The sequence below is a fragment of the Orbicella franksi genome, chromosome 9 (assembly GCF_964199315.1).
Source record: "Orbicella franksi chromosome 9, jaOrbFran1.1, whole genome shotgun sequence".
NCBI classification, from domain to species: domain Eukaryota; kingdom Metazoa; phylum Cnidaria; class Anthozoa; order Scleractinia; family Merulinidae; genus Orbicella; species Orbicella franksi.
The window spans coordinates 3,127,320-3,152,300 of record NC_138153.1 but is presented as its reverse complement, the minus strand read 5'-3'; the positions used below and the strand labels follow the sequence as shown (position 1 = coordinate 3,152,300).

Here is a 24,981-nt window from a genome sequence, read left to right as displayed (position 1 = left end):
GATAAGATAAAACTCCCTGAAAACTTTCCGTTGTTTAGAGAGCTTTAAATGTATAAGTTCCTCCAGTTAAATATCAATCAGTTTGTATCAGTTCCCAGTTTACAGTAAGCCAGTTTCATGGTACATTATTTCGGAACCGTCATAAGCTCACCGAAAACGCACCCCTTTGAGGGTGGAGGCTTTCCATTTCTAATTTCTGTTTCTAGGTGGTCCTAGAATGTTCTATGTTGACTCTATGTTTCATCTCAAATGCCGTGAAGTAGTCAAATGTCTTGAAATAGTTCATAATGATGTAACGTTGCTAAAAATATTGATAGAAGATTCTAGGCTATTACACAGTAACTATATAAGTAACAAAAGGCTTCGAGCCTGCTCACTTCTGATCAGTAGTAAAGTGATAGCTGTCATTCAGGCAAACAGAGTGGTTGAAACTGTAAGTTTTGTACTTTGCTTGTGACTACGCTCGGGTTTGCATCACTCTCTCGGACTCTCCGAGCCCTCCTCGTGTTTAGATGAGGCTATGTTAACACGGAAGAGTGTTCTATTGCTTAAATATTGTAAAAAATGTTGTAAAATTCTAGAAAACTCGGGAAACTTCGGGAAAAACTCAGAAAATAACAAACCGAGAAAAGACCGGGGAGACTACGTCACATCACCTTTTATGGAAAATCAATGGCCGACAACAGCGACCGGCTTAGTTTCTTCATACATTTGAGCCACGTGAATTTCGATTTGGCTAAGCGGTACTGCACGTCGCCTTAATTTAGTGAATTTTCCATTCCTAGGCCTTGTGAAAAGAGCGCAATGTCCGTTGTAGGGTTTGACGTTGGAAATGAGTCCTGTTTCGTGGCAGTTGCACGAGGCGGAGGAATCGAGACCATTGTCAATGAGTACAGTGACAGAAGCACGCCGTAAGTATTACAGATCATGAAATAAACTTTTTTGTGTAATCGCTCCTCGTTGATCACTTACAATCTAGAGATTATAAATGCCTGTGATGTATGTTCTCAAGTCAACACTCGTTTTGTGCGATAGAATAAAGAAGTTTGCGGAGTTTTGTGAAAGTAAGAACAACACTCTATGACCCATTCATGTCGCCTCATGAATGTTATCAAGCTTGGTTCAGCCGGGAGAAAATTATGTAATGAAAGCTTGCCTGCGATTTATTTTCCGTACAGGAGTGTCGTGTCGTTTGGGGAGACCACCAGGAGTATTGGTGTGGAAGGAAAAACTCAGGTGATAATGACGTTTTCCCTCTTTCGTTATTTCAACCTCACTTCCCGTATTTCATGCACAAGCGAATCAGTTTGAAATTAAAAGGAGCTGTACAACTGTACCTATGTATTGTGCACATGGTCCGATTGTGCTCTTGGGAATTATATGCTCGCTAAAACTTTCATGCCTTTATATTTGATGTCTTTTAGATGATATTTAACTTGAAAAATACCGTGAGCCAGTTCAAGCGGCTTATCGGTCGGAAATTTAGCGATCCAGTTGTGCTGGAAGAGAAGAAACGATTTGCGTGTCAGCTGGTTGAAAGACCCGGAGATTGTATAGGTGTCAAAGTAAGTGTCTCGAAAAATCTCAAGCCTTTTGCAGTAATTTGACACGCAATTTGATTTAACAGTGGATGTAAGCTTGTATTTTTGCCGTGTACTCTGAAAGAAGATTAATTTTTCTGTATAATTAGTAATTATATAATAACACTGGTATCAATATAAGTTTCAACATAAATTATCTATAGAACATTTCAGAATGACTACCATGCAAGGACAAACTTTGAACTCTGCATAGCTTGGTTGCTAAATGTGCAAACATATACCTTATCATAAGCTAGCTTTAGCAATGCTGTTCAAGATTTTATGAAAAAGACTTTGAAACTTGGCTGTAGGTTGACTGATTAACTGCTTGAGTGAATTTTTGCAGTCTGCATTTATCACTACAAGAAGTAAGAACTCAGGCAACTATTTTTCGCTTTCTGTGCCATGGTTTTCCCTTAAATTATGCGCATGAACCACCATGTAAGGAAACCAGGGGACCTTCATAAGTACAGCAAGAAAATATTGATGGAAAACAGGGCATATTTTTTTTATATTTTTTTTTTTCTTGCCTTGACAGTTTTCTTGTTTACACAGCCAAATGTAGACACCTTAAAAGTTTGGGAGAATGAGTTTGAGTTATAAGCCAAAGCTCTCTGCAGGAGTTGACATGGACTTTCAGTTTCTCGCAAGATTGCGCATCAGTATTGTATACACGAATGTAATTAAGAGTAGTTATTTACCACAAAGGTGCAATGTGCTGTTCCAGACCACCCCACACCCCACCCCTCTAAAAGTAATTCCTGTTTAGATAGGTAAGCTTTGTTTTCTCCTTTTTGGCTTTGAACCCCTGCCCCCTCATGGAATTTCTGCTGACATTTGATGGGTACGGATATTTTCTTGAACCACACAATGATAAAGACAACCAATTTTACGATGCTTAACACATCTGTACAATTTGTAATTTTTGTAGGTGCGTTATTTAGAGAATGAGGAAGTTTTTTCACCAGAGCAGATTATGGCAATGCTACTGACAAAGCTAAAGATCATATCTGAGAAAGAATTAGCCACAAAAGTCACAGACTGTGTTGTTTCTGTAAGTATTTTAAATCTCATATCATGTACATAATTATATACATGCTATACACTTCCTATTTACTTTGCTTTGTCTGAATTTAAAGATGTGTATTAATTTGATCGAATAATGAGTTGCTTGTGAAAGCATTTGAAAAGAACTTGATTGTAAGTACTGTCAATCAACATTTCGATGCATCAAGCATCATTCTCAAGACTAAGGTTGTTCATGCTAATGTCAAAGTTGATATTAGCATTAATGACCTTAGTCTTGAGAATGATGTTCACACAGTAGTTTTTGTTACTTTGGCAGAACCTAAGATCTCTTTTGTTTTTTCTAAGTTTTCTTTCTTTTTTGACAAAATTATGAAATGATTTCTCATCCAGAGTAATATTAAAAACAGAATTTTCCAGAATGTTCCAGGATGTTCTTATAAGTCACTCCTGAATAACTTCTTGTTCTGCACTGTTCTATAGACATTTCTGGAAATTTTAGGTATAGAGACAATTTTTCGTAGGACTAAATTGAGGAATACTGCAACAATGTACCTGAAGTTCTTAAGGAATAGTATTAAATGATCTACATACCTGAAGTCACTTGACGATGGTGTTGTTTCAGGTTCCTTGTTACTACACCGACAGACAGAGAAGAGCAATGTTAGATGCAGTGTCTATGGCAGGACTGAATTGTCTGAGACTCATGAACGACACCACAGCAGGTAAATAGAACACTTGTTTCTATATCACATCTACTCTCTCTCAAATATATGTCTCAGCTTGTCTATAATGTACAACAGCCACCCAAGGGCAGGATTATTCGGCCATTCTTGCAAGTTAGCCATTTCGTGATGGGTCTCAATCTGGGGAATCTGTGTTAATTGTTTCAGCACACCCTTCACTGAGGCCTCATGCACACAACTTATGGTGCAATGTCATGCTACTTCATGCATCAAGTGTGCATGTTTGAATTTCTTAATGAATTAATTTCATCTTTAATTTTCAAGAAAATCATTTGTGTGTACAGTCGAACCTTGATTATCTGGACTCTTCGGGACCTTGGTAAATAGTCCAGATAATCAAGAGTCTGGATAATCGAAAACATGTTTATTAATGAGATAGAAATGTAAATAACAAAAGGTATACCGGAAAGAAAACATCATTTTAATTGTGAAATCTGCACAGCCTGTATGTATTTACAAATAAAAACTTTCAGTTCAGGTATTTACAAAGGTCTAAAATGTTCAAGCATGTTTGTTTGCTTCAAAGACTTGTAGCTTGATCAGGGCTTTCGTTTTAATCCTTCACTTGTCTTGATGCTGTCAGTAAATTTTAGGATCTTGTCTTTGTTCTTCCATATGTCAGAGATCTGCTGCTTGCTGATGCCAAATTCTTGAGCTAAATTTGTTCCTTTCTCTCCTTTATCCAAACATGAAATAATTATCTGCTTATCTGTAATCGATAGAACAGCTCGCTTTTGCTTCGTAGACATGTTTTTAATTAATTTGAGTTTACGGTCGATCGCTCATGTGTTTACATAAACCATGCGGAAGGAACTAATCAAGCATGAAATTCCTTTGGTAACAAAACAATTGAGCCAATCAGATATCAGCTGAACGCATCAGAATATTTCTTTGTCTTGTCGCACTTGCGAATTTTGAAAAGTGCACGGGATAATACGCTGTTTCAACAGTCTTTTGAAAGGATTATTGGGCTTTTTGCTACTTTGAGTTTTCAAGATCACAACTAATTAATATTCATGAAAAAATTGGGACCAGAGAAAAAAGTCCAAATAATCGAATAGTCGGGATAATCAAGGTCCGGATAATCGAGGTTTGACTGTACCATGAAATGATTGTCCTATTTTCTTCTTTTAGTTGCCCTAGCATATGGCATCTACAAACAAGATCTACCCACTGATAAACCAAGGAATGTAGTGTTTGTTGACATGGGCCACTCGTCTGTTCAGGTGTCCGCATGCGCATTCTTGAAAGGACAGCTCAAGGTTTGTTGCTTCACTTTCACTTCACTTGTGTCTACAATCTCCAGGAAGTAATGGGCTGGCAAGGTTTGTTACAGTGGAGGTGCACTGGCCTCATGGTTAGAGCTCTTGCCTCCAGATCAAGTGCTGGCTGGGTTCAAGCGCTGGCCAGGGCTATTGTGTTGTGTTCTTGGGCAAGGCATTTTACTCTGACTGTGCCTCTCTCCACCCAGGTGTATAAATGGGTACCGGCCAATTCAACTTAATGCTGGGGGTAACCCTGCAATTGACTTGCATCTCATCCAGGGGAGGGGGAAGGGGGGGGGGGGGGAGGTAGAAAAACTCCTAGTTGTCCATGCTACAGAAACTGGAGATAAGCGCCTGCCTGGTGGGCCACTTGGCTCATATGCCCACTTTACCTTTAACCTTTTTAAGGCTTGCCACACCATACTAAAAATGTAGCGGAACCCTTATTGAGGCAATGTGCAAGTTTCTTTTTTTCTTTTAATTTCTAGATTTGGCTCACTTTTGCAGATATTCTTTATAATGATGGACCTTAATGTAATTAAGTAACATTATCTTGGGAAGGAAATGTTGGTAGATCTTTTCTGTAAATTACTTTCTGTACAGGTACTAGCCACAGCTGCTGACCCAAACCTTGGAGGAAGAAATTTTGATGAAATTTTGATGGATCATTTTGTGGAGGATTTCAAAGTAAGTTGAACCTGGCAATAGTGGTCAAAACTACTGAGTCATGTTAATTCTTTGCTATGTACAATAATTCTAGAAGAATAAGATAAATTACTTTTCTTCACTTTGACAGCAAAGGTACAAATTGGATGTTTCTACAAATGCCAAAGCTGGTATCCGTCTCATTCGTGAGTGCGAGAAGATGAAAAAATTGATGAGTGCCAACTCCCAAGAAATTCCAATGCATGTGGAGTGCATTATGGAGGAAAGAGATGTCTCAGGAAGATTCAAGAGGTACTACATGTACTTTAGATGTATGTGTGTTTGGTAATACTTGTATCCTAAATGAAAAAGGAAAAGACAAATTAGAGAAAAATGTCTGACTCACTAGCACAAAATAATGTTTCCCTTTGGCAACCAAAACTCTCTGATTACCAACAGCTGATGCAAAAAAATGTCTATTCAAATAATTGTTGTTAGTAGTTAAATTGTTTTTGTATTAACCAATATTGTTTTTGTCTTAGAGATGATTTTGAAGAGAAGATAGCTAGTCTGCTGTTACGGCTGGAAGCAACACTAAAAGCATTGTTGGAAAAATCAGGTAATGATTACATACTGTAATGAACATGACACTTTAATTAGTATTACAAGCTGTAGGTGTACATTGTAACATATTGTACACGAAGGCATGCCGATATCATGGTGTTGGACTTTGGGGTCAAATCAAGATGTTAAAAACTTGTTAGAGGTGTCATGTTGTTTTCTTGTTCTATGCAACACTTCACCATCTTTGCAACACTTCACCATTATAGCTGTAAACATTGACAGTACATTAAAGCTTGAATTGCCTGCAAGAGCATTCCTACCTTCCTTGTACATTGTACACCTACATGTAAGTCATTAAATAGACTGGTGGAGCCAAAGCATCCTGCTGAGTCAAACCCTGACTCCATTTTGATAAGAAACTCTAACCTAGTATCTAGCCATCTAAATGAAAGCTCATACAGTACTGTTTCTGTATGGCACAGGATGTTAGTGTGTTCATTTTTGGTATATGAATCATGAAAATTAATTGCATGGCCATGAAATTGTTTGCTAATTTATTTCAGGGCTGAAGCTTGCAGACATAGAGGCAGTGGAAGTTGTTGGGGGTTCCACCCGCATTCCTGTTATAAAAAGTATGATAACAAAAGTATTTGAGAAGGAAGTCAGCACAACGCTGAATGCTGATGAGGCTGTGGCTCGTGGCTGTGCCTTGCAGTGTGCCATGCTATCACCAACCTTCAGAGTGCGAGAGTTTGTGGTCAATGATGCAACACCCTATCCTATTGTCCTTACATGGAAGTCAGAGAACACTGAAGATGAAGGGTACGACGGGTGTTTGTGTCTGCTGGTTTCTTCGTTTGTGTTTTGAAAAATGTGAACACTTGATGATGACAATGTTAAAATCAAATTGACGTGATGAAGGAATTACCAGTGTACAACCTACACGTATAGAAAAAAAGGAACTTGAGACATTTTGAGTTGCATTAATAAGCTCTTACTAAGCAAGAGTGAGGGCATTCCAGGGGGAAAACGTTCCAAGGTCATAGCAGTATGAACCAAGCACAGTGAGGTCTGTACAAAAAACAACTGAAGACCAATATACATCAGTATTAACGCTCTTGCGTTTAGTTAGTAGTAAGACCCAAAATTAAAAAAATGCACAGCTTTTGACCATTTTCATGGAAATGGCCCTTATGGCAAAATCCTGACAAAGAATGAAGCAATCAAGATGCTTGGATTAAATAATAATAATTATTGTAATAACACTTTATTTTATGAGGGTAACATTGATTACTGATAACTCGGTAGTTTATGTAATGGCCCTCCTTAAGCTAATCTAAAACCAGAGTGTTAACCTACTGTAAAGTAACATAGTCTTATCTTGAGACTAAAATAGTCGCACCTCGAGACTACCTTGCCATATAATAGTAAGGGTTAAATACATGTTGAAGTTTATCATCAGATGTTATGAATTCTTGAGCTGATTTTCAATTTGTTTGTTTTAGGGAGATGGAGGTATTTGCTGTTAACCATGCTTTCCCTTTCTCAAAGATGCTGACATTTTATCGAAAAGAACCATTTGATTTAGAAGCAGGCTATGGCAAAAATGTCAATCTTCCATTAAAAGATGGATTTATTGGTAAGTTAAAATTGACAGTAGAGGCTAAATATGTTATGACAGGATTCAAATCCAAAAGAAGATTTGAAAAATCAGCCATTGCGGTTCAGGTTCTCCATAAAACTTGGTCAAATTCATGTTGTTGTATTGCAGATGATACATGTAGGTAAGAAATGTACTAATATTCAAAGCACACATGCAGAACCATTGTTCTCAGCTCATTAAGTCTTTGTTGGTGATGTTCTTGTTGGCATTGCCATCACAGTTTACTAAAGCTCCCTAATCTACCCTGCAACCAGGGTCATCAATGGGTCATGTGTGAATGGCAATATGCCACAAAAACCAGCAGTCATCAAGCAATGCGAGCTCCCGGCGCAAGCTGTCTGGGAGCCTTACCTCCATGGCTGCGCACTAGCTTGCAGAGGACTCAAACTTGGGCCTGCTTGCAGGCTGTTGTTCAGCATTCATGTATGTATTTTTTAGGGCGTTTTTCAATCAAAGATGTTGTGCCTAGTAAAGAGGGTGAGTCATCAAAGGTTAAGGTCAAAGTTCGTCTAGACATCCATGGAGTGTTGAATGTTGTCAATGCGAGCTTAGTGGAAAAACTTGCAGTAGCCCCAGATCCTGAAGAGGAGTCCATGGAAGTGGAGGGACAAGATGAAAAAGCAAAGGAAACAACTGGTGATGCCGCTAGTGAGGTAGAGTTGCTAGACTTATTGAGGCTTCCCATGCGTATAACATTTATTGCAGTATGGAAAACCTTGTGTATTGTTCATTGATGCAAGTAAGAGTATTTTTATCTTAGAATTCCCAAGGAGCAGAGGAAGCTAGTGACTCACAAGAAAAAACAGCTGGTGAAGAACCCATGGATACAACAGCAGAGGTAAGGTATACACTTACGCATGCTCTCTAGCTCGCGGCTAACTGACAGTCAAGTCACCGTATGGCCAGTATGAAAGGTTAAGCAAACTGGCCAGGGATGGAATGTTCAAAAGCCAGTTAACACTAACCCAAGATTGTAAGGTAGCCAAGGTATCAATTTTCTTTGTATAAAGATGTTTTTCACTGCTTATGCTTTGAGTAGTTTGAGGTTACTTGAGCTCAGAACTGAAGGACAAATGATGTACCAGTAAATAGCAATTCATGCAAAAAAAAAAAAATACAAAACTGAAATCAAAATTTTCTCTTACCCTGGGTTAGCTTAATCGGACTCTGAATAAATCAACTCAGCGCTACAGCGTTTTGTTCTTCAGCAAGAGACTTAACTGAGAGAGTGCCTTTCACTGTCCAGGAAACTCTCCTGGACAGTGAGAGTTTGTTGAACAATTGTAAGCACAAAGTTAATTGAGGTGGCCAGTGGATAAATAAATCGGTACTACAATGCTGATGAATGAATGAGAAGGATAGCTGTAGCTTGAGGTCTCTCTTTCCATATCATTCTGACTCAACATATATATTTATATATGTTCCTCATCTGCAGTCACCCGAATCAAAGGAACAGAAAAATGACTCCAACAACAAGGAGAGTGAAGCAAAAAATGCCAAGGAAAGCAAAAGCAAAAAAGACAATGGTGCCCCTGCAAAGAAAAAGAAGCAGCAAGTTAAAACAGTTGAACTACGAGTGGAAACAATAGTTCCTGGACTGACCCGCGCCCAGCTTCAGGAAGCAATAGACAGAGAGGTTTGTGGTGGCTGTTAATTTATCACGCCCCAGTTTACAGGGCTTCAGCTGTACAAGAAGCTCCTTCTTATTTACCCCCTTTTTTACTCCATCAGATGTGATGCAAAACAAACTACTTTTTGTTTTGTTTTGCAAGGAGCTAAGCCCCGAGAAGAAAGACTTCACTTTCTAACTTCCTAGCCCCGCCCTTCCCTTTGCTAGCCTGTAACACTGACAAAGCAGCAAGAAAATTTAAACACAATGGCACAATTATACTTTTTTTGCAGTGTCAAATGATCATTCAAGACCGTCTAGAGAAAGAGAAAGGAATAGCAAAGAATGCTGTGGAATCTTACGTGTATGACATGAGAGGAAAACTGTATGGCGAGCTGGAGAAATTCATCACAGAGGAGGTGTGTTCTACTCTCTACCAGTAGTGATCAATTCGTACAATACATGTTTAACCTGTCCAGTCTGTCAAACAGTGGAATCGGCGTGAAGGGCCGTAGGACGAAGAATTTTGGAACCTTTTTTATTTGATAAAAAGTAAAGAATTTATCGCTTAGAGCGGTTTTCTATTGAGTGCCGTAAAACCAAAATCAAAGTAATCACTAGCCAATCACAAAGGACACAGTCAGTGAACCAATCAAAACTCGAAGAGAAAACATGTAGTTGAAGCAAAGCGCGGGAAAAAAGAGTAAGAGTTAGTCACGATTGGTTTTGGTTTTTCTTTCTGATTGGATGAAAAAGTGGCGCGAGTTTTTTAGGTCAATCGTGTAGCGTACTTAGTGCAAACCAAGTATGTTTCGACACTCGAATGAAAATCGCTCCAATGTCTTTCATTTGAATGGTCATACATTAAAATTTCAGCTAAACATTACAAGTTAGAACCATCTTTACGCAATGATAAAACAGTGCCACGAGAAAGTACTGTTCAAGAGCATCCAAACCTCTTCACAGCGGCCACCTTGGGGATAGAGAAAGTGGTCGTCGTGGGGAGGTAGGTGTGTAGTATGCCCCTGGTTTTTTTTTTTTTTTTTTTTTTTTTTTGAGGTGCAAAACCTTCTTTAAAAAAAGGGCATATTTTGGCATATAATTTATATACCTGACACAATCAAAACAGAACATCGACGCGCTGTACTCAATTTTTGTGATCTTTTACTATTAAACAAAAAAAATGGGGTTTTGTATACACCGTTCATCAGTCAATGATAAGCTGGCCATTGTCGAGAGGGTGTTTTTTTGCACTCGGGATGCGATTTGGTGGCCGTTGCCGTTGAGGAGAGGTAGTCGTTGTAGAGAGGTTGAAATAAGAGTGAATGTATGGACTGTCCGCCGGGACCAAAACCAAAATGGCCGTTGTAGAGAAGTGAGGTTACTGGAGGTTGGACTGTGCTCATATAAGCTAATCATCCCTCACTAATGAGTCAGTACTAGTCTACCACAACATACGACCACCCTGTACAGCGTACTGAACAGTACTACAATGTAAGGACTGAGAACTTCCATTTGTTTTTCGCTTATTTGTTACCTTTCATAGGCAAGAGACAAATTTTCGACTTTGCTTGAGGAAACAGAAGAATGGCTGTATGAAGATGGTGAAAATCAGTCTAAAAAGGTTTACCAAGACAAACTGGCGACACTAAAGGTATTAAAATGTGAGAAATATCTACTAGATTGTTCGTTTGTCTGTATTTGAGAAAGGTCGCTCACACAACCAGAAGCGAGATTCTCATCTCAGGAGAAGTGAAAGCTCAAAAAAAAAAAAAAAATGTTGAAATGTTGTTATTTATAGTGGTCAATGTGCCTAGGTACACTTTGCTAGTTCACAGGCATGCCACTTAAACTGAAAGAAATAAATATATATGAACTAAACATAATAGGCTTAAAAATCCCAACTGGCGGGAGGCAGACCAGTTGGCTGTTTAAAAGCGTGACTTAACGAGTTAAACTAGGGTCTACCGAGAAACAACTCCAGCTTAGTGGTCAGAGCGGGACTTGAACCCGCCACCTTCGGATTTTAATTCCGGCTCCCTAACCATTCGGCCACGCTGCCTCCATACAGCAGAATGAAGGTCAGTTGATGATCGTGCTATAGCCCTGTTTTCACTAACCTCCCCTGCGATGATCAACTGCAGTGTGACTGGAGAACCCTCTTGAAACAGTTAGCCTGCATCACAAGAGAAATGTTCTGGGAAACTTGCTTTTGGTATATGAAGGAGAGTTATCCCAAAATCATACTACCGCCATTTTCTTATTCTACTGTTTACATTGGACACATTTAGTACAATAAAATATTTCAAATTTTCAAGCCACTGATTTATGCTTTAACTTTCTCAAAATTGTTTTTCTCATGTAGAAAGTAGGAGATCCAGTGGAGACAAGATGCACAGAATCTGTGAAAAGACCAGCAGCATTCGAAGAGCTTGGAAAGAGTCTACAGCAGATCAGAAAAATTCTTGAGCTCTGCGAACAGAAGGTAAGTTCTGTTAACGTAGAATGAATTGTAGGCTTTGTGGTTCGCTAGAACTTAAGTTTGGTCTGCAATTCATCCATGCCTTTACTGCACAGCGCAGCACTGGATTGCGCTGCGCTGTACTGCGCTGTACTGCACTTCACTGCACTGTATCAAACTGTAATAGGCCACTCAACTCGATTAAACAAACCGCGGCAAAAGTGGCGCAAACCAAACGCTTGTTGATTTTGGTCTCACACGTGACTTGAAAACGACTTCTTGATTGGTCAGAGTATATATTTATGTAAAGATCGTTTGTTTGAAGCAGTGAAATGGCGTAGCAAACACAGTAGTTCTGTCTAGCGCGGGAAACCATGGTCAAGGGCGGGAAAACAGGCAACCTTTGCCAAGCGCGGAAAAACATGTAACCTGTGCCAAGCGCAGGAAAACGTGCAACCTGTGCCAAGCGCGGGAAAACATGCAACTGTTGTCAAGCACGGGACAACGCGCTTAAACCAAGTAGTTTTGCTCCTTGGATGGAGGCTGGCAAGAAAACCTAGCATATTTCTCAGAAGAGAAACTCAAAATTTCGTTTTACTTAAATTTTCATTTTACCTAACAGGATGAAAAATACGATCATATTGAAGCAGAGGAAATCAAAAAGGTCGTGGAAGCTGTGAAAGCTAAGGACGAGTGGCTTAATAGTAAATGGAGCGCACAGAACAAGCTTGCTGATCATCAAGATCCTGCTGTCTACGCGTCTGTTATCCTCTCAGAGAAAAAGGTAAATGCTTGCCGACATATTCGTGCTTTGGTTCTTCCAGAGCGATTTTCAATATGCAATATTCGTGTTCTCGGTATTGGCCTGGAACTAGCTTGCAGTTGAGGCTAATGCGGGGAGTCTTTTCAAATGCAAATGACATTAATCTCTTTTTAATGATATTCACCCGCACGAGCCTCCATTGCAAGCTAGTTCCAGTCCAATACCGAGAACACGAATATGGTCAATTGCGTGTCGAAAGTAATCAGGCAGTTCCTTTGGGTTTGGTTTTACTACGGCTCGAGATTGACTGTGTAGTCTAATTGGTAAGTAATTGGGACATGGTTAGTTTTGGTTTTACGACAATCAATTGAAAGCCGCTCTATTTGGTTTCACCCTCTGTCGTTAAACAAAATCGAAACAGTTCAGTTAGGTCAGATGGTGGCCATCACAACAAGGCCTTGGTGTGGATGGGTGAGAGGTGGGGGAGGGTGGGGGAGGTGAGGGCGCAGTCAATTGATTACGTCACACGCCCAAAATTTACCTCCAAGCGTCGTTTGCAAGAAATTTTCTAAAACCTCCACCACCTTCGTGTTGTTTTCACGAGGGTGTTATTTTCATCTTTGCTGCCTCGGAAATTTTTGCACGGTTAAATTGGCAAGTTGTATTTTCAGAGCGAAGCTTGCTGGTGGCATCATGTATAAGAACTGAAAACATAAGCATTCGAGAGTTTGCAGAGTCACCATTAATTCTGATGTCGATTCTTTGTTTTTACAGCTATTGGAAGACACTTGTTATACGATTTTAAACACACCGAAACCAAAACCAAAAGTCGAACCACCACCACCCCCAAAGGAGGAAGAGAAGAAGCAAGATGGCGCCGAAGAGTCGACCAACGAAGAAAAAATGGAACAAGATGGAGGCAATGCAGAGAAAACTACTGAACAACAAGGAGAGCAAGACGACGAGGGAAAGAAATTTGATCCCGATATGGATATTGATTGACGCTAGAGAACCGCTATAGAGATTATAACAAAGAAAAGAGAAAGGGATTTCACAGTCCACGTTATTGCCCGGGTTCTTCAGCAATTTTGTTCCCTTCACGTTTAGAAGGCTTAAGGAGAATTGATAGTCAAGAATGGGACTTTAGTTCTGAGCACTTTGCCTCGGATATGCGCATTTTACGGTTTTCGTTACCGCAAGCAGCTCAAAGTATGAATTCTCCTTGACGGTTACCTTGTGATTCTTTCGGTCATTGTTGGGAGAATTTGATGATAATGCGCAAAGTTGATGTGCAATGTCCGAGGCAATTTAGGTCACATGTTCACAATATCGAAAACGGTTTATTAGTCTGAATTGTCACTACACTTTGTAGTTTTGAAGTAATAAATTATTGTTTAATTGTTTGCCACTTGTCAGTGCAAGGTTAGTTACCGTAATGATTCGATTTAGCGCCCTCCTTCCAATAAGCGCCCCCTTTCGAATAAGCGCCGCCCCTCAAATGTGTTTTTATTAATAAGCGCCCCTATTCTAATATTGAAATAATACAGCGTCCTCTCAGTACTTATCAACGGAGGTTCATTTTACTCAATTGTTCGCATACTTAATGGTGCATTACAAACACAGTGGCCTTCGTCTGAGTTTCTCAACTATTATGCCCATGTGAGTGCATAATTCCTTCAAACGAACGATCTCGTCTTCAAGTTTAGTTTTGAACATTTGGTTGTTTCTCAGAAAAGAAGTAACCTGAGCGCCCTGTCTCGAATAAGCGCCCTCCCTTGAGGTACCAAAAGTAAATAAGCGCCCCGGGCGCTAAATCGAATCATTACGGTACATGCATTTGCAGCTGAAACTTTCCTTTCTCGGCATATTTTTCTTTCAAGGTGAACACTTATTTTATCTCCCCATTAAAAAAGAAGAGTTAGATGGAAATGAGCTAGATTACAAAAGCAGGAAAAAGCAAAAGTGAAAGCGTGACTGAGTTTTAGTGCATTTTTGACCTTGACGCGCAAACATTTTGTGTTTTGAACGCTTAGAAGGCTTGAAATAAATAAAGTTAGTGGCTGAGCTACGCCTAAACACCAGAGTGTCCCTCTCTTGTTGTCTTGTTTAGTTACTGTTATCGGAGAGAATCTTGAAGGTTGTTAATGGCACATTTCGTTAGTAAAGTTATTAGAAAACGAAATATTTAAGACCTACTAAAGTCCATTCAAATGGGAGGGAACTTCAAAATAATCTCGGCCAATGTGTAAAAACACCAATAAAGTAATTAACAACAATGAATTTACAATCGATGATTATGGCCTATCAAGATTAAGGCGGATTACAAACTTGTAAAAATTGGTCGGTTTTCGAAGACGTGTCTTCGCGACGAGCTCAGATTGTGAAGATAGAGACCCTGTTCTTTCTCTTAGTAGGTCACGGGATAAATTCGCAACTTGTCCAAGATATCTTGATAACTTGGAACATAGGAGCTGACAAAACCGTGACGGAAATTCTACCGCGTTTGACCTCAGTAAGCCAACATTGAGCCATTCCTCGTAAGATCTGAATCTCAATTAAAAAGAGCAACTCCCATAAACATCACTGACATAGGACATAAAATTGGTGTTTGTACTTTTCATGCTACTTCCCGTTCTCTCTCAGTGATTCTCCCACGGAAGAATTTCGTGAAATGGCGCCAGGATAACGAAAAAATTTCACCCGGTCATTTCAAGGGCGAGTGGATTGGATTTCGTCAGATTAGAAGCAATATCGAATGTCGCACGGTTCAAAATTTAGATTTGCTCAACAAACGTTGAATCACGCACGGTTAAACGATTTGTTATTACGTTCCAGTTGTTCGTCTGTTTTTATTCCTCTCGGCCCATCGTAATTCATTAGAATTCTCTGAATCGAAAGCACAGCAGGATACCGTATAAGGTGCAAGATCTTAAGAGTTTTAAAACTGAAGGGGCAACATGGAAAGGAAACTCGAATAAGATAAACACAAACCAAAGGCACATCGCATGGATTTGAACACGACGGACTCGATTTCAATAAACGCTACAAAAGCTTCTTCGCTTTTGAAAGGCGGCGGGCAACGTGAGCTCATTTACAAAATATACTTGACAAGAGGTATACTCGCTATTCCAATGGCGTTGATCACAGCTTTCTCCAACGGTCTCGTGATTTTTCTGTTTCTGAAAGATCCAAAAAAATGTCTTCGCTCATCCCCAACAAGCCTTCTTGTCGCTAGCCTGGCTCTGGTGGATTTCCTGGTGGGAAGTGCCCTGGAGCCCATAGATGCTTACTTCCATCTTTCCGTGGCTTTTGGAAGGAAGCAACAATCTATCCAAAAAAAAGACTTGCAGAGTGCCGCAGCATATCTCCTTCTCTGCTCCATGCTTCTCTTCATGCTGATAACGTTCGACCGACATACAGCAGTGTCGCGACCTATCCAGTACTCTCTAAGAATCACCAAGAAAAGAGTTTACATATGTGTGACCTGTGTGTGGATTTACTGTGCCTTGCTCATCTTTGCAATACGACAATGGGGAGAAGATTTCAGAAATGAGATTTTCTGCGTTCATGTTGACGTAGTCGTGATCGTCGCCACTGTCCTTTTCTGTAACATCGTCTACAAACTTAGAAAACATACTCGCACCTTAAGGAGAATGAGTATACACTCGGGCACGATCGAAGATGATGTGTTTGTTACTCGAGCGTCGATGCGCGAACGCAAAATAACATGGACCCTCTCACTTACGCTTGTGGTTTTCCTCGCGTGTACCATGCCCTGGTTTCTGATGATGCAGATTTTTGGCTACTGTAAAATTTGCCAAAAAAATTGGTGGGTCATGAAACTGTTGTTTATTTTGTTCCAGGCCAATTGCGCTTTCAATCCGTTCTTGTGTACTCTCCGCATGCCGCCGTACCAGTTGGCGCTCAAATGTATTTTATCACGGTGGACATTTTCCCGCCGTTTCTACACTTCAGTATGGCCAACAAGGGGAACGTATCACCTACAAAGACGGCAGACAGAATCTAACATCCCCACAAGCAGAAAAGAAGGATCTAGCTCAAGTAACTCGCAGTTACCAGCCGTCTTGCAACTGACTAATTTCAAAAACTAAAGAACGCCATTTCATGGTTTTTTGTTGAGTTGTAAACTCTTGCTACTTGCAATAATCGCTTTTCCTGAATAAAAGCATTTTTTTACCGGAAATCTTAAGACGTTGCGGGGATTCAAGAGATATATCATTTCCACGACCCAGTTGAAATGATAATATCACAAAACTGCAAAGCAAGATCGGGAAAACTGCTTAGGAAGTTGAAAAATCAAGTGAAGGCTCATAATTTTCGGGAAGAACTTCTTACTCAAACATATTCCTGCATATTGCTGAAACGTGCAGCTTATCTGTGGCAAGGGACCTCAGTGCCAAACAATGCCAGTTATGTGACAAGTGCTTTTGGATGTGTATGATAGTTTTCTGTCATTACGAAAGAAAGAATTCTCAAGCGAAACTTTTTAGATAATTTTTTAAGTGGATAGGGATAGTGGACAGGAATCAAGTGCTGTTTTCCCGGAAATTCTTACTGAGAGGAAAAGCAGCTGAGAAGTTGAACGTGATAAAGCTCGCACGTTCGCTGCGGTTAATTTAGTAACGGTGTTTTGACAGATTTTCACTGTTAAAATAATACCGTTGTCCTTTTAACTTAACATTTAGACCTGGTTTTAGACAATCGGGGGGATTATTAACGGTGTCGTTTTTCAGATGACATCAGTAGCGGTGGTCTCACGTACGAAAGAGATCCACTTGTTTTAAGTTTGAAAGATATTTTCTCTATTCATGTTAAATTTTGTACAGTTTATAAATTATGGTACGTACAAACCGAGTTTTTTATTTTTCATTTTAAATCTTTAATCTAACCTTAAAGTCGAGAGAAATCTTTTCGGATCTCTTTAGTTCAATTATGTATCAAGTTGTTCTGTGGGATTTAGACAATGATTACACTGACATCAGGCAACGCATGTCAAGTCAAGATAAATAAGGACTTTTTTAGTAAAAGACAATGCAAGTTATCTCAAGCAATTATTTTTTTTGGCAGTAAGTTAATTAAGGTTTGTGTTTGTGTTGAATTTGAGTTACAAACGAGATTAACAATGGGTTTACCATGTTCACATCCGGCTGTTAAGAGAATGGCGACTGACTAGAAAACTGTCGGGTTACTTCAGTCTCCAGACTCAAATTGTACATTTTTTCTGTTCTTCTATATATATAAATATTTTATTTTGAAGACTGTAAATGTATGAGTGAATAAAGTCGTTGTTGTTTAAACCCGGGGTCAAGTTCAATGACGAAACAATTAAGGGAAACAAAAGAATTCCGAATTTGTTTATTTCCAAGTTCTGTTGGAACAAGTTCAATTGAGTTTGAATGGAGTAGAGTTGTGTGGGGCATTGCATAAAACTATCACGATTCGTATTTCGAAAAGTATACAAGAGTTTCAAGTATTATTTATGTTACATCCGTGCATAACTAATTATTAGAGAAGCCTGATTCATTTAATCAGTGTGTAATACTTTATTGATATTTTGGCTCTGTATAACTAATATTTTTAGTTTGACTCAGAACGAAGGTTAACAGGAACGGCAAACTTTGTGAAACTAATATCTGCCTGGACCCGGATGTCAATAATGATGTGTGCATATTTGTAATCATTTCAAAATCAAAGGTTGTTAATTGTTTTCAAAAATGCGCATCGAGGTTTGATCCTTGGCCCCCAGAATACGTCATCAGTTACTCAGCAACGGCTACGAGACGACGATGTTACCTCAGGTAGTTGTTGATGAAAAGAACAGTACAATTGTGCTGGCCTCTGTGGAGAGGTGGTTATTATTGGGAGATTAAGATAAGGGAAACTCTCTTGACTGGGACGAAAATATGTGGCCGCAATAGGCCGTTGTGCGGAGGTCGCTGTTAGTAAAGGTTCGACTGTATTAATATTATTTTGAAAGTGTTGATGTGTAAACAAGAGATTATGATCCTGCGTATAAATTATTCTCTGGCTGGAAAAGGGGGCAGGGTCGAGGATATCTCGCGCTGTTTCCACCCTAGCCTGGCCCTCAATCTCTTCTCGGTTTGTTTGCAGGCCCGCCGATGGCCTGTTTTGGCCTTAGCTTTTCCTAATTTGATAGTTCGTTCTGATAGGCTGGGGTTTTTTATGAATTCCGTTTTTGGCTGATACTTTCCTCTAAAAAGATACAATTCAAAGGGACTGTTTTAAATAAACCGGCAAACCAGAGTCCTTTAAAGTTAAAATGGTTCCTCCTCATGTAAATGAACTTGAATTCTGTTAGTCTGTTCACAGACTTTTCCATTTCCAACTTAAAATCGTCAAGGACATAAACCTCCTTACGAGCAAAATAAAAACCGAGGGAGGCTGAAGAAAGTCGCTTTCATGCTCCTCGCCGCTCTCAAACGCTCGGCGCTTACATTAAAGAACAAAAAAGTGGGCCGTCAGACAGAGTGGAATTCTGTCAATAGTAATCAGAATTTCATGTGAACTAAGCAGGTTGCTATTATTGAAACAGTAAAAAAAACATCCTCGGGCAAAGTCATTTCTGTCACTAGAGACGAAATTCAATTAGTAACCTAAAATTAAAAGAAATTGTAAAAATATTATACCCCGATCATGAACGTGGACAAAAAACGGTAGAAGGAGATTGGTTTCATAACGTTTGTGGTTTCCTTTAAATTAAGCTTTCTTTACATTACATTTTCCTGTAAAAGCAAAATTTTGGTTTATGTAGAAGTAACAATATATTTTTGGTAAAATCCGGAAACAGGAATCCATACATATGTGCAATTAAAGATTCTGTCTATTTTTAACAATAGTCTCCGTTTCATTAGAATAAATAAGTCGAAAACATCACCGTTGGGTCGAGCTTTATTATTCATGCAAGCCACAACGGTCTTTTGGCCTTGCAATTAAACTTTTGTCCGCTGAATTTAATTATTTTCCCCAAAACTAACGTTATACATATCGTTGGGTTAAAAGCTCTACAGTAAAATCTTGAAATCAAATCACTTTCCCTTGGAAATATATTTTCAGTCACATACTATCGGGTTATAAATATAAATCTCAACATCTCTGAATCCTACGATTTCAAGATAGCTGGCTTCATTTGTACGTCATCAAAACTATCCACAATAATTAATTAAAGATGAGATCTCCACCTTTCGATTTGTATTCAAATTAACACTACAGCAGTATTTTTAAGTTGAGATTGCTTGATAAGTGTGCCAGCTTGACTAATTGATCTGGTTAGGAACCCCTGGCTACTGTCAGATCGCATGAAACGGCAACTCCCACGAAACAAATTCTAATTTCTAAACACTATAAAACCATTACAGAAACTAACGCCTGGGGTTTAATTTTTTATATATATACAATTTTATAATGGTTTTCTTTAGCTTCTTAGTTGATACTGTGTCAAAACGGGCGCTAAAGCAACACTCGAACTGGAAGATTCCTTTTTTCCACTTCCTTGCAGGTTCGCAGTGTTGGAAAAGCGTTTTTTAAGCTGATAAGCTCGCCTGTATCGCCATGAAGGACTAAAACGGCGGGAAAATGCGCATCGCGCCAAGATACATTTTAGCGCCACTTTGTAACGCGGAAGGCGGAGAGTGCACAAAAATGGATTGAAAGCGCAATTGGCCTGAAACAAAATAAACAACAGTTTCAAGACCCACCAATTTTTCTGACAAAGTTTGCAGTAGTCAAAAATCTGCATCATCAGAAACCAGGGCATGGTACACGCGAGGAATACCACGAGCATGAAAGCGAGCGTCAGTGTTACTTTCCTTTCACGCTCCGACGCTTGGACAACAAAAACGTCGTCTGAATTTACACTCAGTCGTTTCAACTTGCTTGTTTGTCGTCGAAGCGAATAGACGATATGGCCGAAGAGGGCGGTTGTGATGACCAAAACTAAATCGACGTGACCACAGAAGACCTCATTTCTGAACGCTTCTCCCCAGTTCCGTATTACAAAGATGAGCAAGGCACAGTAACTGCACACAAAGACAACGCTGAAATAAACTTTTTTCTTGGTGATTCTTTGAGAGTACTGGATTGGTCGCGACACTGCCGTATGTCGGTCGAACGTTAGCAGCATTAAGAGAAGCATGGAGCAGAGAAGTAGATATGCTGTGGCACTCTGCATGTCTTTTCTGTTTATAGAGGATTTCTTTCCAAAGGCTATCGACAGATTATAATAAGCATCTGTCGGCTCCAGGGCGCTCCCGACCAGGAAATCTACCAAAGCCAGGCTAGCGACAAGAAGGCTTGTTGGGGATGGGCGAAGACATTTCTTTGGATCTTTCAGAAACAGGAAAATCACGAGACCGTTGGAAAAAGCTGTGATCAACGCCATTGAAATGTCGAGTATACCTCTCGTCAAGTAAACTTTGTAAATGAACTCACGATGCATATGCCAGCTGCCTTTCAAAAGCGAAGACGATTTTGTAGCATTAGACAGCGTTGAGTTTGTGGCGTTGAAATCCATGTCTTCTGCTCGACCCACAGGAGACTTCTGTCTGGGTTCCGTCGTTTTATCAGTCTTCTGTTTTGTTGTTTCGTCAGTTTTATACCTTTCTTGATCAATCAATCACACTCTGTTTCCTGCTACATATTCGTTTCAATGTTTTAAAGTAACCGCGACCGACTTTTGTCTTGCTTTGTCAACTTGTCATTCAAAAATTTATCAATCTCGATAAAGTATACGAAATTATCGGAAATTAGGCCGCAACAACACACTTAAAAGCAGGTGAACGTTTGATGGAAAATGACTCCTCTGAGACAACTCGTGGAAAAATAGGTTTTCTGCGATAACAAAATATAGATATAAGTATTAGAGGCCGAAACAAAACAGTCCGAGGCCTTATTAAATAGTACGACAAGTTACCGATCTAACCCTGCAAAGTTTGATAGATTTGAGCTGGCGATATCGAAATCTTGATTTATAAAGACGGCGTGAAGATCCCCTCCTATCAAAATATCCTGAGGGTACAGACGATGCCGCCTTAATACTGATTTTTCAAAAATTGTTTTCAAAGTTCAAAAGATTCAATTTGCTTCATTTCAGTTTAATTTGTTCCCTATATATTTTGTAGTAATAACATATATGCTTGGGGCAACTGAATTAAAGCGCGCTTCCCCGCGGCCGTTTCGTTTTCGTGGTCCAAATATTAATTGACCAAAACTTATGTGGTTTTAGGATATTCTTTAGCAGGAGCAGGAAGTTAGATCCGAGTAATAACCGTTATAAAAAAGTTATTTTTTTGTTTTAAAGCTGGCTACTAGCGAATAACAAAATATCTTTCAAGAGTTGGCGGTATTTTCATGAGATGCATGAGGTCGCTATTTTTTTAGGTCAGAAGTTAGCTCGGAAGTTAATAATTGTTTTTATAAGTAAAATTAAAAAGTGGTCTTCCTGCCAACTTGCTTTTCTCTTTTCTTGCTTTCGTATATATACACTTTGTTTCGTTGCGTGTCAGCTTAAGATGAAATGTCTGGATTTTACTAAAATAACAGCGATAAGGATATTTTGACGAAGAAACATAATTCAGTCATGTGGGAGGGCATCGATTGGAGTCTTAACACTAATGACTTGGGAAAATTGCCTGGGTCTATTTCGCACTAAATATTGAACAGTGTGCTCCAACAAACTGGAATGATTCAAGTAACTTACTTTGTCGCGCTCGTGTCTGTAGCTCTGAAATGGTCTTTCTTGGGTTTTAAGTACAAGATACAATCAAGTTATCTATCTTGAAGGGTTTTTTTTGCTAGTGTACAGAAAGCATACAAATTGTCGTGCGTGTGTCAAAAATGAACAATAAAAATCCTTTCCTTTACTTCAACTACTGATGTAAATTGTAATTGCTGTCTGCAAATTGGAAGTAAACACAAACTTGATAGCCTTCGGCTCTTCCTGAAGACGTCTTTCTCTCCAAACTGTGGACTACTTCAGATGGCCGCTGGCGTAATTAGCGGCGACAACAGATCAAGCACTGACGTAGCTTCGCAATTTTGTTTTTTTTTTTGGTTTACTAATATTCTCAAAATATCAAAGAAAACTGAGAGTTTCAAGTAATAGTCTAGTAAGATTTTTTCCTTTTTCCTGTGTGTGGTGCTCCCACGCACTATATCTCGTAACGGGATGCGAAAGCGTGATAACATCTGACAAAAGCAATAATTAAAAATACATATTTCAAAGAAAAAAAAATGAGCACTTTTATACTGGTATCGCAACATTTTTTAAAAACAGACAATGGTAACTCTAGGTTTGAAAGTCGCTAAAGTCAAGCAATTTTCACCATCAACGATTTTCGATGGTAATTTGAAAATTTTATTCTCGAGGTCTCATTTAATTGTTGGAAGATTTAAGCTAAAGCTTTCAAACGGCTGCCTTCCGTAGTCGAAACAAATTACGATTAGGCACTCAAAAACCTTCATCTGTCCGAGAAACTCTACGCAATCATGTATTCAATTTCATTTCTATGTTTTTCAATCTTCTTTTTAGAAGGCAACTTGCTGTTGTTTTCTCTGTATTCAACTTGTATTTGAAGAGGATAAGACTTTTGTTATCTTTTGAACTGACTGTACCGACATAGCTAGTCTGATACAGTCCAATCGCTTACTTATTTATTCAGGTGGGTGTGAGTGGCTGTAGGTACTGCACACCTGTCCTGCTGACACTGCGTGAGAAGCAGAACTCATGGAGACATAGGTTTTGTTTATATGCAGTATCGTAGCAAGGAATAAGTCAATCTGCCTTGCTTCTACATGCACTTGACGTAGAAAGTCAATAACCAAATCCATTTCCCAGCCCAGTTCCCCTCTTCTCCAAACTCGGTTCTCTAGTCTTCGTTCCTTACTGCGCAAGTTTGAAGAGAGTTCCGTTGCAGACTTGACTTTGATTGGTTTTAAAAACAATTCAAACACCAGTGACTCAATTTAGTCACGTGTTTGTCAGTTAGGCATGCGCAATTCAACTGTAAGTTCTTCGCTCGTTTCCCGACCGCTGGTCAAGGGGAACGAAGACTCTGGGTACGAAGTTATCACTTCTACTGCATCCGGTAGGGCCGCTGGGGCTCGGAACACGAGATCGGAGCCTGTGTGGTGAAATAAAGGAGATATTTTCGCATGATCTGGTTCGTCGTGTCAACCAATCAAATCTTGTAAATTGCAGATTAATATCAGAGGTGAAAGAGAAATTACCAAACACAGCTGAGGAAGGGGAATTTCTACTCGCTGGTGCCCTCTTCACTACTCACTTGATCTTCCGGCCTCAACAAAAAAATTTTCAGATTAGACCACAATGCAGTTCACCAAACTACGCAACCGCGAATTCTTTCTCAATCACCAAACTGCAATTTTATTCAATTTCCATGCTAATCAAATGGCTATTAATTATCTCTTGAAATAAATGTTTCGTCCCTTTTGTATTTGTAGTGCAAAAAAGTGGAGGCTATGATTCAGTCAAAACATTTAACATAACAAAGGACAGGAAAGCAGACGAATTAAAAGCACAAAAACAGACATCACTGAAGGGAGTTTTCTATTCAGGCTAGATTTGAAATATCTGTCAACATAATTTCATCGTAGTTCACCTCAGCGGAACCTAGCTAAGGTAATGTTTGATTTCACCTTTAAAGAAAAAAAATTCAACGAGTTTTCAAATGACACATTTACTGTCTACTGGATCTAGCTGGAACACAGAACTCTCTCAAGTGATGTAATTCAAAGTATAATGATTGACTTCTTCCTTTTTAAAATTCAATTTGTTTTCAAATCAGTCATTACTAGCCACTGATGTTTGAGGGAGAAGTCTTCCCGGCCGAAACGCAGTCTGTTCAAACCTACATGTCATTCTCCCTAGCTCGACGTCCCATTTAAATTCGATTCGTGAATTTTCAGCCTCTTCTTGAATCTTTGTCGACGTCGGTGAGGTAATAAGAAAAAAACAGTCACCCACAGGGATGTGCTTCCAGTAAGTTAGTTAAGCAAGATAATGTATTTTAAAATGAGATTTACCAGTAATTATACCCTTACTTGTAACGTTTACATTTTCTTCACTGTTATCCAGGTGGTTAGAGTTGTTGTTCTTATGCACTGACACTTGGAATCTCTTTTTTCACTTTTATCTCTCTTCATCTTTTGTACTGTAGATGTATTCTGATCTGTTCTTTAAATGTAATGATGTAAATTTCAATTATCTTTTTGCGTTCCTTATCCGGCATCTTGTGTTGAATCTTTAATGATTTTTGTTTGACCAGTTGTACTTGGAAATTACACCTTCTTTGAGTTTTACCGATAATTAATTTTCTCATGCAAACAGACCAAATTTAAACTTTCTGCCTGAAATGCGATCTGATTTTTTTCCTTTCCTCTTGCTTCTCGTTCTGTCGACAAGAGACGATTACATTATAGTCTCTTGCTGTCCAGGAATCAAACGAAACAAAATCATTGGGTTGCACTTGTGAAAGCTAAAAATGGTCCTTTTTTTGGCTTTTTCTCGTAAAAAAAATCGTATCAAAATTATATTACGAAATTTACATTTTGATTAATCTGTTAATTATTTGACCATAATTTCATGGAATTTCGAGGAACAT

The 24,981-nt window shown here is 39.1% G+C and overlaps 4 protein-coding genes across 4 annotated transcripts in view; 3 read left to right on the top strand and 1 right to left on the bottom strand.

The window, feature by feature from the left end:
• The window catches only part of LOC145496604 (uncharacterized), an 82,016-nt gene extending 63,837 nt beyond the window's left edge, over positions 1 to 18,179 (top strand). The window contains exon 4 of the mRNA XM_081476308.1: positions 18,165 to 18,179. The gene's annotated coding sequence lies outside the window, so the exon portion shown is untranslated. The remainder of the gene's footprint in view (positions 1 to 18,164) is intronic.
• LOC145496603 (97 kDa heat shock protein-like) lies at positions 591 to 13,722 on the top strand. The gene is made up of 19 exons (XM_081476307.1): positions 591 to 911; positions 1,179 to 1,236; positions 1,425 to 1,565; positions 2,512 to 2,634; positions 3,232 to 3,331; positions 4,487 to 4,614; positions 5,221 to 5,304; positions 5,414 to 5,574; positions 5,805 to 5,881; positions 6,390 to 6,648; positions 7,332 to 7,465; positions 7,928 to 8,142; positions 8,250 to 8,327; positions 8,925 to 9,125; positions 9,392 to 9,517; positions 10,645 to 10,752; positions 11,464 to 11,583; positions 12,182 to 12,343; positions 13,097 to 13,722. The coding sequence occupies exons 1-19, from the start codon at positions 805 to 807 to the stop codon at positions 13,322 to 13,324; spliced, it is 2,610 nt and encodes an 869-aa protein (XP_081332433.1). The 5' UTR covers positions 591 to 804; the 3' UTR covers positions 13,325 to 13,722.
• On the top strand, positions 13,820 to 19,022 carry LOC145496605 (trace amine-associated receptor 6-like). The gene has a single exon (XM_081476309.1). The coding sequence runs from the start codon at positions 15,328 to 15,330 to the stop codon at positions 16,432 to 16,434; it is 1,107 nt and encodes a 368-aa protein (XP_081332435.1). The 5' UTR covers positions 13,820 to 15,327; the 3' UTR covers positions 16,435 to 19,022.
• Positions 19,023 to 19,270: 248 nt separating this feature from the next.
• On the bottom strand, positions 19,271 to 21,021 carry LOC145497562 (trace amine-associated receptor 1-like). Its single transcript, XM_081477381.1, has one exon. The coding sequence runs from the start codon at positions 20,871 to 20,873 to the stop codon at positions 19,776 to 19,778; it is 1,098 nt and encodes a 365-aa protein (XP_081333507.1). The 5' UTR covers positions 20,874 to 21,021; the 3' UTR covers positions 19,271 to 19,775.
• Between the last annotated feature and the right edge of the window lie 3,960 nt (positions 21,022 to 24,981).